The sequence below is a fragment of the Melanotaenia boesemani genome, chromosome 18 (genome assembly GCF_017639745.1).
Source record: "Melanotaenia boesemani isolate fMelBoe1 chromosome 18, fMelBoe1.pri, whole genome shotgun sequence".
NCBI lineage: Eukaryota > Metazoa > Chordata > Actinopteri > Atheriniformes > Melanotaeniidae > Melanotaenia > Melanotaenia boesemani.
The window spans coordinates 2,337,945-2,351,430 of record NC_055699.1 but is presented as its reverse complement, the minus strand read 5'-3'; the positions used below and the strand labels follow the sequence as shown (position 1 = coordinate 2,351,430).

General features: G+C 38.6%; 1 protein-coding gene across 4 annotated transcripts in view; it reads right to left on the bottom strand.

Moving 5' to 3' along the window:
- Positions 1-55: 55 nt before the first annotated feature.
- The window catches only part of rps6ka3b (ribosomal protein S6 kinase, polypeptide 3b), a 68,857-nt gene continuing 55,426 nt past the window's right edge, over positions 56-13,486 (bottom strand). For 3 of the 4 annotated variants that reach the window (XM_041967590.1, XM_041967588.1, XM_041967591.1), the window contains 12 exons: positions 13,366-13,454; positions 11,702-11,766; positions 11,446-11,548; positions 11,223-11,332; positions 9,785-9,910; positions 8,740-8,829; positions 7,753-7,911; positions 6,718-6,879; positions 5,758-5,834; positions 5,273-5,390; positions 4,997-5,137; positions 56-3,779 (listed from right to left, as the gene is read on the bottom strand). In XM_041967590.1, the coding sequence (XP_041823524.1) occupies positions 3,657-3,779; positions 4,997-5,137; positions 5,273-5,390; positions 5,758-5,834; positions 6,718-6,879; positions 7,753-7,911; positions 8,740-8,829; positions 9,785-9,910; positions 11,223-11,332; positions 11,446-11,548; positions 11,702-11,766; positions 13,366-13,454 (1,363 nt within the window). In that variant the 3' untranslated portion in view covers positions 56-3,656. The remainder of the gene's footprint in view (positions 3,780-4,996; positions 5,138-5,272; positions 5,391-5,757; positions 5,835-6,717; positions 6,880-7,752; positions 7,912-8,739; positions 8,830-9,784; positions 9,911-11,222; positions 11,333-11,445; positions 11,549-11,701; positions 11,767-13,365; positions 13,455-13,486) is intronic. The other variant, XM_041967589.1, reaches the window with a different exon arrangement.

The following is a 13,486-nucleotide window of genomic DNA, read 5'->3' as shown; positions in this document are numbered from 1 at the left end:
CAGAAAATCAGCCGAAGTTCTGCTTCATGTGTTAATAAAAAGCAAAAACACCTTCTCAGCTTATTGTTTTTTATTGTTTTCAATAGAAAGACCAACTCTCACCGCAGGTACAAAACGGAGAGCTGGCGTAGCAGCAGGGCTGAATACGGAGGAGGAGTGAAATGAAGATTCCTTATAATTACAGAAATAAAATCATCCCATTACACTTTATTATCCCAGAGCCGTACACGCACAGACGAGGCAGAAATCAACACTTAATATACTCAATATATTTATATAAAACAAAAAAATGTATATTTATCCCTTTAAGTTGGGACATTCAGTCGACACAGAGAGGAAGAAGTTTTCAACGTTCACACGACGCCGAATCTCCGCCAGTAAAAGAAAAGATGAAGAAAATTTCAGCCATGCTTCAAAACTTCTTTGACTTGCTGACTTAAAATGAGATTTAAAGTAAAGATGCAAAGCAAGTAAAAAAGAAGAAGAATGAAAAAAGTGGTAATAAAAAATTTGACAAAGTGAAAATTATGAGTTAAAGTGTCTTTTTTAAAGAGACTTGATCAGGTTCAAGATCAAAACAATGACTCAAGTCACAGGTTTTTACCTCAAAAGGTTTATTTTTACTCTACTAATTTAGATTTATTCTCACTTATTTGACTTTTATTCCACATTTTATTATCAACCTCTTCAAGTTTATAGTTTAAGCTAAATTTAAAATCCAATTAAAACAATGAGACTCATCACTGTGATCTCATTTACACATTTTTCTAAAAAGTTTCACAAGTTTTACCTTGTTCTGCATAATTTTTATTAAAGTCACGACTGAAGTTCCTTTTTTGCTTTTTCACGGTGAAAACCGACCTCCACGGTTTCAGGTTGCTGTCTGATGCAGTTTGATTTATTTTTTTGGGTGGCAGAGTTACACACAGGTACAGATTTATATCATTTTACAACATCCACTGAACCTTAAAGGTCCTGAATACTGAAACTGTGGTGCCTCTGAGGGATCAGGATCCACACACGAGGCTTTGGGAGGATTAACAGGACGCAGCGCTCCCTGGCAGCCATGTTGGAGGTCATACTGAACACATAAACAGATCTGATTCAATATACTGAGGCTTTTGTGATCAGGCATCCACCTTTCTCATGGCTACAAAGATCCTAAGACCTGGACTCGTGAGGTCCAGCAGTCTAATCAAAACAAAGAAAGTGTCTACGAGGATGGCAGCGGTTTCTGCTGTTCTTGCATAAGGAGTTATTGATGAGCTTTCTATTGATTTTGTTGTGCATGGTGCCACCAAATGTGCAAAAAAGTTGCAATATTGTGCTACTTATTAAAAAAAACTCCATCCTAGTTTTATTTCTAACAAAGAAGGCAAACAAGAAGAATTTTCTACGATGTTAAAGTAAATCTTGTGGCTTCTTTTCTGTAATTTGTTGAACTAATCCTTTTTATTTGTTGACAAATGGACCTCCATAATGGTGCCAAACAGGATTTACAGGCAGATGTGAAGCCTGAATACAGCTGGAATGTTTTTCTGCTCAGTCTTTAAAGGGTTTTCATACAGACGCTCGTCTTCACGAGACACGACACAAGCTGCACGTGGACCACACATCAGCTCACATGGTACAAACAGTCAGGACAGAAGAGTTTGATTCCAAAACAGGATGTCTGAAGGTCGTTTTTTTAAAGACTGTAAATGACAAAAATAAACAAATATAAAGTCAAAGCAGATTCATCATGTTTGGGAATGAAACTACTTTTCATTTAATCCACACAGCTGGTCGGATCAGAGCCTCTGTTCACTCACGTTTGTGTGCTTTTAACGTCCACCTCCCTCCTCCGGCGCTTATAAAAATGCATCATCGTGATACGTAGAAACCTGAGTTGCTCGTGTTTTTATTTACAGTTCTGCTGCACAGACGGAGGCCATCAGGTGGCTCATGCAGAAGGTCGCAGGCTGATCCGGGTTCAGCTCTCTTTATTTTAATCTCCTCTTCTAAACATCAACTTTGTTTTGTGAAGGAGGGAAAAATAAAATCGTTCTTTAAATCAGTGGTGCTCAGTCATGTTTATGGAAAGTTTCCTCTTTTCTGCGTTTTGTTCAGCAGGTAAAAAACTAATAAAGAAAAAAACTAATTAAGACTTTTAAGTAATTTAGTAAAAAATCTAGTAAAAAAAATTCCCCCAAAAAAGATAATATTCCTTGGTATCTTCTGTTGACATTAAAGCAAATAATAATAATAATAATATAATAACTTTAAATTATTTCGTTGACAAAACCTTAATTAGAAAAAAAAACTCAATGACATAAATTTCATTAAAAAATAAAAGAAATTGTTAAACTTTACAAAAACTTAGGGGTTAAAGACATTTCACTAAAAAGTTGCTTCTTTTAGGAGCAATTTAACTAAATTTAAACATTTTAATTCTAACATGGTTTATAAATATCAGCTCGTTTTTTATGGTAAAGTTCAGTTTATGATCCACAAGACAAACAATGTGCCTCGTTTCTTCTGCCGTCTGTTAGTTCGTAAATTAAAATATGTTTCTGTTATTTTCCTTTAAGAGTTAATCTTGTTTCTAACCTCAAGAGGAAGAAATGAGCACCACTGATTTAGATTTTCCTCCTTTCCAAAAAAAAAAAAAAAAAAAAAAAAAAAAATCTGTTTCAGTTCTTTACTGGTCAGATAAAATAATTATAAACGTTTGAAAAGAGAGAAAACTTTCTGGATAAAAGGTTAAAATAATCACAGAGAAGTGTGTCAGTGTTTCGACGTGGCCACCAGAGGGCAGCAAAAGCTTTCTGAACAAATAAAGAAACAGAATCCGCTTCATTGTGACTTCCAGACCGAGCATATCTCCCTTTTCCACCTAAATGTTTGTACAGCTGGTCGTTACATGAATTAGATGTTGAAACCCCAGTTGGGACAGACACTCCCAAGGCCAACGCAGCACTTGTATCTTTGTTCTTTTAATTTTTTTTGCTCCTGAATGATAAAATATTGGAAGCTTGAAGTCTCTTCAGCCACCAAAACTAATCCTTAAAACAAAACCTGGCTCCTGAGAGACTCGTCTTTACCTTTGGAAGGCAAACAGCAACAGCATGATTCCTGCTTTTCTGTCCTTTTCTGCAGACGCCATCATCTCAGAGGCTACGGGAGGTTTAAATGCAGGATCTACAGCTACTCTAAACCGTGACAACAATATGATAATGAGCCTAGCTCTTTAAATGCATACTTTAAATTACCTTGTTCCTATGATTTCCCTCATCTGCAGTTTAATAAATACAGTCCTTTCATTTTATGCTGACATACGTTCGGCCTCTGGGTCTAAGAGGCAGCGCTGATTGTCCGAAGCAAAAACACCGCAGGACTCTACGGTGGGAAAGAGTCGACAGGTTTTCCTTACAGCTCCATCCAGCTGAGGAGGTCCAATCAAAAGAGCCGGTTAAGGTGCAGGACAGGGCGGGAGAGGGGTGATGACAGGTGGTCTCCTGTTGTGCTCCTATATGACTTTAGCGGCTCCCAGGTCCATCAGTAGTCTGTCCCGCCGGACTGGACCGGACCAGAGAGGGGAAGGGAGAGGAGTAGAGGGGTCCGGCGGTGGTCAGATCGAGGTCAGAGTTGCGAAGAGGTGGAGGAAGTGGAGAAGGTCACAGAGCAGTGGAAGTGATCTTCTTCATCCCCCTCCGCTGGGCCAGAGTGGAGCAGCCCACCGGCTCTAGGACTGGGGGGACGTTCCTGCTGAGAGCTAAGTAGGTGGCCGCCATCGCACCCTGGAGAAAATGTGGGGAAACAGAGTTTGTCAGAGTTTGTGACGACTGTTCAGGGAGTACAGAAGTTACTTTTACACGTACAGTGAGAATGAATTACTGACATCTAGTGGTAAAGATGGGGATAGCATTAACTTCAAATACAAAGCACAGTCGTGAATGGACAGCTGCCATGTTAATGGAAGTATGATGGCAAATAGATATAAATGGCTCCTTCTATGATTATAAAAACATAACAGTTATTTTAGTAAAGTGATTAGATACTAATAGAAACACTGTTTGCAATAAAGTGCCAAAGCAGCACCAACATAACTGAATGAAACCGGTCTTATCTCTTATCTTATCTCTACAAAAAGAACCACGAACTGTTACCACTTCACACCACGAGATGACACACACGTCTATCTCAAAACTGAATTCTTGATACCAAAGTTCAAATTTCCTTTGAAAAACTCCAGCGCCTATAGGTTAAAATTTCCCGTCATTGACCTTTGATTTTGATACACACTGCACCTTTAAATGCAAGTTTTACGGAGGCTAAAACCAGTTTAGTGATGTTGAATAAGTCAGTACACTTTAATACATTTCCTGTATAGTCTTGACTTTTACTGAAGATGATGGGAGTGCTTTTTATGAGACATTTTTGTAGAAACAACTCAGATGTCTAAATTTTACATGATTGTTTTTAAAACATGAGAACAGAGGCTGCAATGAACTGAAACAAAAGATCAAATCCCTGGTACTGGTTTTCTGGTGGAGCTGATTAATTATTTCCTTATGGTGCACATAGTTTCTTCAGGCATGATGTCAAGGAGAGAATAAGATTTCAGAGCTTGTATGGGCATGAAAATATGTTTAATTTTAACTCACATTTGTACCAGTTTGTCTCGTACATAAAACGATCAAACTGAAAGACTGACTGGATGACGGCGGCTGTGAGGTGTTAGATTTTTATCAGTTGGGACAGTGGGAACAAATCAATGCCAACAACAATAAAAAAACAACTTTTCATTGATAATTGTCATAAAAATGTAGTTCACATTAACTTTTAGCTCTAAAACTGCTTCTTTAACATTTCTGAGACATTTCTGTTGCATCATTTCTGATGAGCGGGGATTTTTTTTACACATTGCCTTTTTAAATCCATTTGTCATGTAAACTTTGTGATTTTTAAAGCAGAAGAACCAATTTTAGGGGCTCTACATGTTGCTGGTGGATACCTTGACGAGGTGCGGTGCATCCTGTCTGTTGAGGGTGTATTTGGGCAGCTGGTCTCTGTGCGTCACCCAGGGGTGTCTGAGGACCTGATGGGCTGTGAGCCGCTGGTGGGGGTCCACATGCAGCATCTTAGACACCAGATCCTTCAGGGTCAGAGGCCACAGGTCAGTAAAAATCACCTTCTAGTGAGTGTTTAATATTTAATTTAAACAAAATCATGGATTAATATTTCTGTGCACATTGAAATCAAGGTTGTTAGGAAGATTTCTGGTCCACACCTTTGCTTCTGTGGAGACCGAGTTCCAGTATCCTCCACTGAGTGAGAACTTCCCGCTGCCAATACGAGCAAGAATCTCCTCCGGTGTGTCCTCTGGACCGTTAGCAAACGGAGTGAAACTGCAGAGGAAAAGCATGAACATTTTCACGCGTAGACACAGAAATAGGAAAAAATAAGGTTTTTGCTCATCCATAAATTTCACAAACATCCCAACTCAAGACCCCAAACGTCCAACCACGTCTTCGCTTTGATACGCAGTTATTAAATAATTATGTACCACTTCATAGTTTTGATGCTTTAAGACAAAACAGAGAAAAACTCTTAGTTAGTTTGATTACTTTCTTTTTAAATCAATCAACAGAATTTTAGATTTGGTCATTTTGTCTGCAGACACCAGATCAGGCCAGATAGTCCAGCTAAATACATGTTAGATTCATTTTGTTAGGAGACAAACAGATGATCTCATGTTGGACTTGTTGAACATACCCTGTTAGCATTGTGTAGAGCAGGACTCCCAGACTCCAGATGTCACACGCTGCATCGTAACCCTGCTTTTTCAACACCTACAAGGAACAAAGAAAACACCAGTTTCAGGTAAAATAATGGTTTTAGTAACTAATTACTTACCTGTTCTGAACTCGTTGGCTCTGCATTTATACGTTTTGGAGTCTGAAAATGTTTCTTCTTTGCAGCATAATTAATATGATCATTTCCATTGTGTTTGCATGTGATGGAATAATGATTAATCACATGTGCAAACAGACACAGAAGAAAATATGACTTTTCAGTTTAGATGGTAACTAGCAACAACAAACCGGGAAAGTTGTTTTTGGAGCAGCTGACTGAGCTTTCCAAAGCCAAAACCTGGAATAAGCCCTTAAAACCAGGTGAGCTGAAAAGGATGGACAAAAGGAAAGGAGGAAGTTGAAACTATTTCTTCCCTTTACTGTCATTGGGAATGTGAGATAACTGGCAGATTAAATGGAAAAGTTTAGAGTGCTGACAAGGACAGTGTGGGAAAACTGGGAATGCAATATTGTGTTTCGCAGACTTGGCTGCAGGAACATTTACTGGCCTCTTTACGTGACTACGCCGGCAGACGGAGACCACAGAGCGCTAAGAGGGCTAGCACCGCTTGCTAACAGCAGATGGTGTAGTCCTGCACACGTTACTGGGATAGAGCTTCTCTGCATCCCGGATGTTATGCCGTTTTTTAATTAAAAAACTAATAAATGGAATCTGGGTCTGTTTGTGTTTTGATGGCACCTGTATGATTTATTCTGAAACTTTTTATGGAAATGCCATGAAATGCTGAACCCATGCAAAGTGGTGCCCCAAAATGAATCAGATCATCCCATCCACATAGCAAGCCTGTGGTGTAATTAACTTTTTCTGTATATAATAAAATGCCAGCTTAATAACAATGCTATCCATGAAGTGACGTACCTCAGGGGCGACGAAGTTGGCAGTGTAACATGGCGTCATGAGCAGGCCGTTCTCTGCTCTCAGCTGTTTGGCAAAACCGAAGTCGCAGATCCGGATAGACTCAGCGTTCCCGCTCTCATCCACATACAGGATGTTACTGGGTTTCAGGTCTCTGTGGACCACCTGCACACACACCAGGAGGAGATCAGGACATAGAGCTGATGTGGCGTCCTGCTTCATAGTTATGCAGATGATGCTCAGATTTATCTGCCTTTGACTTACTGCATCACAACCTGAGGACATTTACTGTTTTGTGAAAGAGTATATGGATTTTCACAAAATATGGAAAATATTAACTGAACATATCAAAATTTTTTCTCTATTTTTGAAGTGGATTTGTTGTTATGCTTACTGTGTCCTCATACTTAAAAGATGACAGCTTCAATCAGTCTTTAAAATGATTATACTTCCCCTGTTTATGCTGCTTAGGTCATTAGGAAAAATAAAAATACAGAGCAAATACAAGAAGAAAACTTCTGAAAAAGCATGTATGTAACATCATCTTTCTGTTTACGAACCTAAACTACAAAAAAAAAAAAAATAATAATAACGATCTGAACACCATCAGTCACCAAGAACGTCTTTGCAACTTATTTTTAATTGCTAGCAAAGTGCTTTGAAGACTTCTTGCAAGACAATCCAAAGCTTCAGATTTGCTCTAAATGCATTAGGTACATTTTCCATCAAAGTGAAGCCCTAAATGACAACGTAAGACGGTCAGACAGCAGATGAGGCCACAGCCGCTCAAATTCAACCTATTTAGCATAAAGCTGAGGATGAAGTCAAATATGCAAATGATGACCCAAAACGGACTTTCTGCATCTAAAACTGCAAATAAAAATCCTTCAAGTAGCAGTTTTTGTTGTGAAACTTTCAGTAACTTCACAGAAATCCATTGTGTGTCTCATTTGACATGTGAGATAACTGTTGCCTGAAAAGTTTAATACTTTGATTAAATTGATGATTTTGCTTCAGTTTTCTCCGTGACAAACCCACCCCTTGTACATGCAGGTACTCCACAGTCTTTGTGATGGTGTAGAGGACAGCGCTGGCTTCTCGCTCGGAGAAAAACTTCTGTCGGAGGATTTTGTCCAGCAGCTCGCCTCCTTTCATCAGCTCCGTCACTAAGAACACCGACCGGCTGTCGTCATACACCTACGACAGAAACATAAATTAACCCACGCATATGTTGTAAAGGTTAACCACTGAATCACTGAGTTCAAGGCTTTTTCAGTCTGTTTACTCAGTAAAGGATGAACAAAACATTGATATAATCTTAAAATATTAATAATCTCTAAAGTCTGATTCATCTCTGTGGATGAAGGAACTGAACTAAAACGCAAACACACTTTCAATTATCGCTTCTGGAAAGGATTCAAGTGGGGGCACTTTCATTCAGCAGCCGGGTGATATTTTTAATTCCAATCAGCGGTGAGTCACAGGAAATCTTACGACCACTGGAATCAAAGCTGGGAAATTACTGGTTTTGTCAGCCCACCTGCTGCCGCACAAATTCACCACACAATCAGCTTGACCCGTGTTCGGAAAGTGACCCTGAGTGAGTCATTTTAGATAAACTCCAGAGATGAATGATTCATATTAAACAGTCAAAAAGACCAGAAGAAACCTACAAGAGACTGAATTAAAGGAGCACAGCATAATCAAGCATATGTACTTCGCATGTCTAGTTGTTTGTATCGAGGAAACACAGGACACAGTTTAGAAGAAGAGTTTTTACATGGAAATGTTTGAGCTCAGTCTGCTCTGATGTACCACACATACTGCTCACGTGACCGATTATGTAAACATTAAACAAATTAATCTAATCTACAAAAACTAGAAAAAATGCAGGTTTTATTGTTCGTTCACCTAAACGAGGTTTTAATCGTGTAGAAGCTGCATCTCACTGACTGTTTATTCTGTGTTATAGTTGGAAAACAGATGAAGAAAAGTTAAGAAGAAGCCGCGCTCCGGCCGACTCACGTCCTTCAGGGTGATGATGTTGGGGTGCTGCCCGTATCTCAGCAGGATCTCCACCTCCTCCGTCGGGTCTCTCTTGGCCTTGTTGATGATCTGTAACAGACACCAATGTTTATGATTTAAAAAAAGTTGGGAAACCCATATTAATTTTTTTATTCACAATGAGAAGATCTGAATAAACGACGTAGAAATGGTGGGAAAAAAAACCTAGAGGGAGTTAATGCTCTGGCTTTAAGTGTGTTCATCTTCATGTGAGATTTTACTTAATTTTATTGAATTGGTCTAATTCTATTTGATTTATTTTTTTAATTTATTCTTTAATTTACTTGCTGTTTGCATCATTATATTTGCTAAGTTGTATTTAACTTGTTTTTATTCACAAAGTTTATGATTCAGTTAATACTTTGTTGAAATCTTGGTAGGTGCTTTAGCTCCTGCAGCAGGTGCCGGGGGGCAGATTTAACACACTGTTCTTCATTTACTGCATGTTACAACATATTAAAGAAATAAGCAGCATTTATTTAAGTATCTGATATTTGTATGTTCTGTTTAAACCTTTAAGAAGGCGGGAAAATGGAGCAACATGAGTCCATCTCATAGTGCTCACCCAGTTAGAGCGTAAGCAAGCAGCACTGAGAAGCATCTACTTCCAGTTCGTACTTGAAAGGTTACAAAACAAACAGACCCTGAATCTAACAGGAAGAATCTGTACAACATTACCCACAAATCAGGATAAAAAAAACAGCTATACATAAAGCAGAATGTAAGAAAATCATCATTTTCCTCCATGTTTTGTACTGAGCTGAACAAATATATTTACAGTAGGAAAAACAATATAAAACAAAGATCACACTGGGCTTTCAGCACCTTTCACTTAAAATCTTTAATGAGAAAAAAAAGAAAATATCTGGAGTGACAATGACCTGTATTATTAGGAGCAAAGAGAAACATTTAAAACCTTTATAGAGCTGCCTTTAATGTTTAAGAACTGCAGAAACCCTGATTGCATAAAGACTGAAAGCAGAAATAATGCTGAAGCTGATTTTACCTTGACTGCGTGCTCCATGCCCGTTCCTTTGTGTATGCAGCGCTTGCAGATGGAGTAGGAGCCGACGCCGATGTCCTCTTTGATTTCATAGGCGTCAGAAAACTGGGAGGTACTCCGGTGAAGCTGCTGCATGCAAAACAAATTACTTTTAATACCAAATACTCCAGGGTGTGAACACGGGAAAAGACAGAGGTGGAACAGATAACAGATAAATAATCATTTTTAATTCAGAGATTTTATTAGAGAAATTATTTTTTGATAAAAAGTGATGTCGAATTATCAAGTTCTTGTGCTTTCAGATAAAATCGGACTAATTTAATCAAATTCAAAAAGTAAAATGACAAGTTTAGGTGCATAAGTGTTGAGCCTGTTCTCAGAGGTTTCTTATTTCCATCCAGACAACTGGTTTTTAGTTAATAAATTGTCTTTACGAGCTATTTTTTGCATAATCTGATGGAGCCAAAAGGTCAGAAAATGACTTAATGAGGACTTGATTATATTGAAAGGAAAAGTGCCTTTAAACCAGATGGAAATTTAAATGACCCATGTGCTACACTGCATGAACAATCCTCAATAATCCACAATTTATTTGCTAAACTTATGATCTCTGACATGTTACATGTAAGGGCTTTAATACATCATTGTCCATTATTTAAAGAAACTTGACCAGTCAGACATGTTTCATTAATCTATCTGTTGCAGATGTTTAACCCATTAAGGCCCGACCCATGAAAAAATGGTAAGAAAAGTCAAATTTTTTAAATATGAGGTCTTTATTTGGCCCTTTAACAAAGTGTAACAAAAAAATTAACATTTTTTTGGGCGGATATCTACCATTTATTACCATGTATAATATTATAATGTGGTTTTCTGCTTCTGGGTATCTATTAGGGGACAGAAGACGAGTATCAGATTGTGTTCAACAGGATTTTGAGCAAAGTTTTGACCCTAAATTGAAGCAAAATGTCTCAGAAACTGTATGTGACAAATATGTCACGTCGGGCTCTTATGGGTTAAAGCATGAAGGAAAATGGAGCCATCAGCCAGGGAGGAGGATTTTTTTGGTCCTTATTATTCTTCAAAGTTGAAAAAGTCTAAATCAGAACTGGGTTCATCAAACCCAAACATGAGCGAGAACTGTGGCAGCTCATAAAGAAGGAGTGAAGTTCTTCTGATCATTTCAGGACCAAACTGGAACCAGACTTTAAAATCAAGACCAACAGAATCCGTTTGTCAAATGTCGTTTTGATCAATGACACACACACCATCAGAGCCACCATACACACAAGTACGGTGGCTCTGAATGACCAAATTACTCAAAAAGCATTTACTTGATACAGAAAATGTGTATAAAATACATATTCTGAGACCTTCTATGTGATTTAACCCGGATTATTAGAGTATTTCTGCCTCTGAGACACTTGGAGTTTGTGCGCACCTGTACAATAGTACTAGGTAGTGGTTGTGTTTCTTCCTCTGTTATGGCCACAAAACTAAATCCTCTGAAGAGCTGATGGGCGTTGGCACTCGGTGGGACCCCTGGTGAGTCTGAAGAATGCACAAAAATAGCCGTTAATCCCAGCCACTCCCTGAAATCAGATTTTACTGAGAATGTAGTTCAGCTCTCAGCAGAGGTTTAGGTGCAGGCGTGACGGTGGTACCTCTGGGTGTTTTAGCTGTGAACTCTGGATCAAAATAGAACGTATCGTCAGGTCGTCCTGAAGCTGGTTTAAAAGGAGGGTGGATCTCTCTGCGGTAGAGTTTCTAAGGGAGAAAAAATATAAGAAGCACCGTGAAAAACAAAAGCAATAAAAGCAGATAAGGACTTCTATTTCTGTGCTTGTTTTAGTAGGAAATTAAACAAAATGGCTGTTTAAATCCAAACGCTTTTAATGTTAATTAAATAAAGAAACTCACATTCCAGTCAATGGTGCTGAAGAACGAATGCCTCTTGATCTCCTCCACTCCGTCTGGTCCAGCTCCTGCAAACAAATGAATATTCAATTCAGCATTCAATCTCAGATCAAACCGAATTCCACTTGAAAGCATGAAACTCAAGAGGGGAATATAAGCTAAAATAAATAACATCAAGGTCTCAACAAGACAAGTCAGATCATATTAACAGATCCTCTGATCTGAGTTGTGCAAATGAGCAAACACATTTTTAACCAGCCAGTTCCTAAAACCAGTGAAGATGGTTGAACTTGTGCTGCACTGAAGGTTGAGGCCTCTTGCATCGTTTCGTAGATTCAGAACTCATATTAAACAACATTAAACTATTTACATCAAAAAATATATATTTTTTTGTGACAAAGTAAATTTAAAGCATAAAAGCCAAAATTTTTTAACCTTTAAACCTAAATATACATCCCAGATGCATTAAGTAAGCTAATATTGATACAGCTTAACACGCTAATAACTATTATTTTTAATAAAATTGAGCAATGCCCGACAAAAATACACGAGAAAATCTAATAACAAAAAGGACAAAGAAAAATCAGGGTCCTCGTTTTCCTGGTGTTTTAAATATGTTATGCAATAACATGATGAGAGAAATCAAGTTGCCGTGGTTACAAGTCTCCTCAGCAGGAAGGGCTTTAGAGGCTGAAGCACAGCAGAGAGGGAGGGAAGGAGTGTGCAAGTTCACACTTGGAAGGTTTTAACTTTTCCACGTTATGCTTTATGGTACAAACTGGAGGATATTTTGAGGACAAAGCTGTGTTATTTAAAAAAAAAAAAAAGTTTTCTTTCGATCAAATATTTGCACATACCCATACTGTCACCTATTTTCTCAGGAAGAGTTTACAAAATGATAAAGAAGACTTCTTTAACTAAAACCAACAAGTAAAAAGTGTTTTAATGTGAGGTGATATAGTGCAGGGATGGCCAGCAAGGCTGGTGTCCTGCAGGCTTTAGATGTTTCCCTGTTTGTTCTATTCTACAGTCATTTAGCAGGCGCTTTGCTCCAAAGCGACTCATACCTGAGAGTAACGAGGTGGTTAGGCAGTAGCGTTAAGGGACCTGCCCTAGGACCCAGCTGGAAGGAGTTAATATTCGCCCCATTGTAATGTGTCCCCTGTGGGACTCGACTCCCGCACGGGAGACGGATGCCCTGCCAACTGAGCTATCCAGCCGCTGTTGACAACAAGCTGTCCATTTCATTTGAATCAGATGTGATGGAGCAGGAAACATCTAAAACCTGCAGGGCAGCAGCTTTCAGAGTCGGCCATCCCTGATATAGCATCAGTGTGGAACATGTGGGTAGATTTCTATGTAACACAAAGGTAATGAAATTAAGAGCAGAAATCATGTGTCAGAAAAAGACAATTTTCCCACTTCAGATGCTTAACTGAATTGATTTGCTATCATGCAACTGGATTATTTGTAAATCTTGTCAAGAAGACCAGATTTTTACAGCTCAAACACTGGATTTCATGCTTTTATTGTTACCCTTTATCTCACTAATGTAATGAACAGGCTTCGGACAGTAATCCCTGCATGTAAATCTCCAGGTGTTGAGTTGTTGTGTTGCTTCCAGCCCATTTTACATCCCCAGCAAGTTGCACGCATGATTGTTTTACCGAGTCTGTTGGCAGGGTTGCGTTTGAAAAGGTTCCTGAGAAGACTCTGAGCTTCTGAACTGAGAAACTGTGGCATTCCCAACTTAGCTCTGCACAAAAAGAACCAAAAACAGGATGAGAA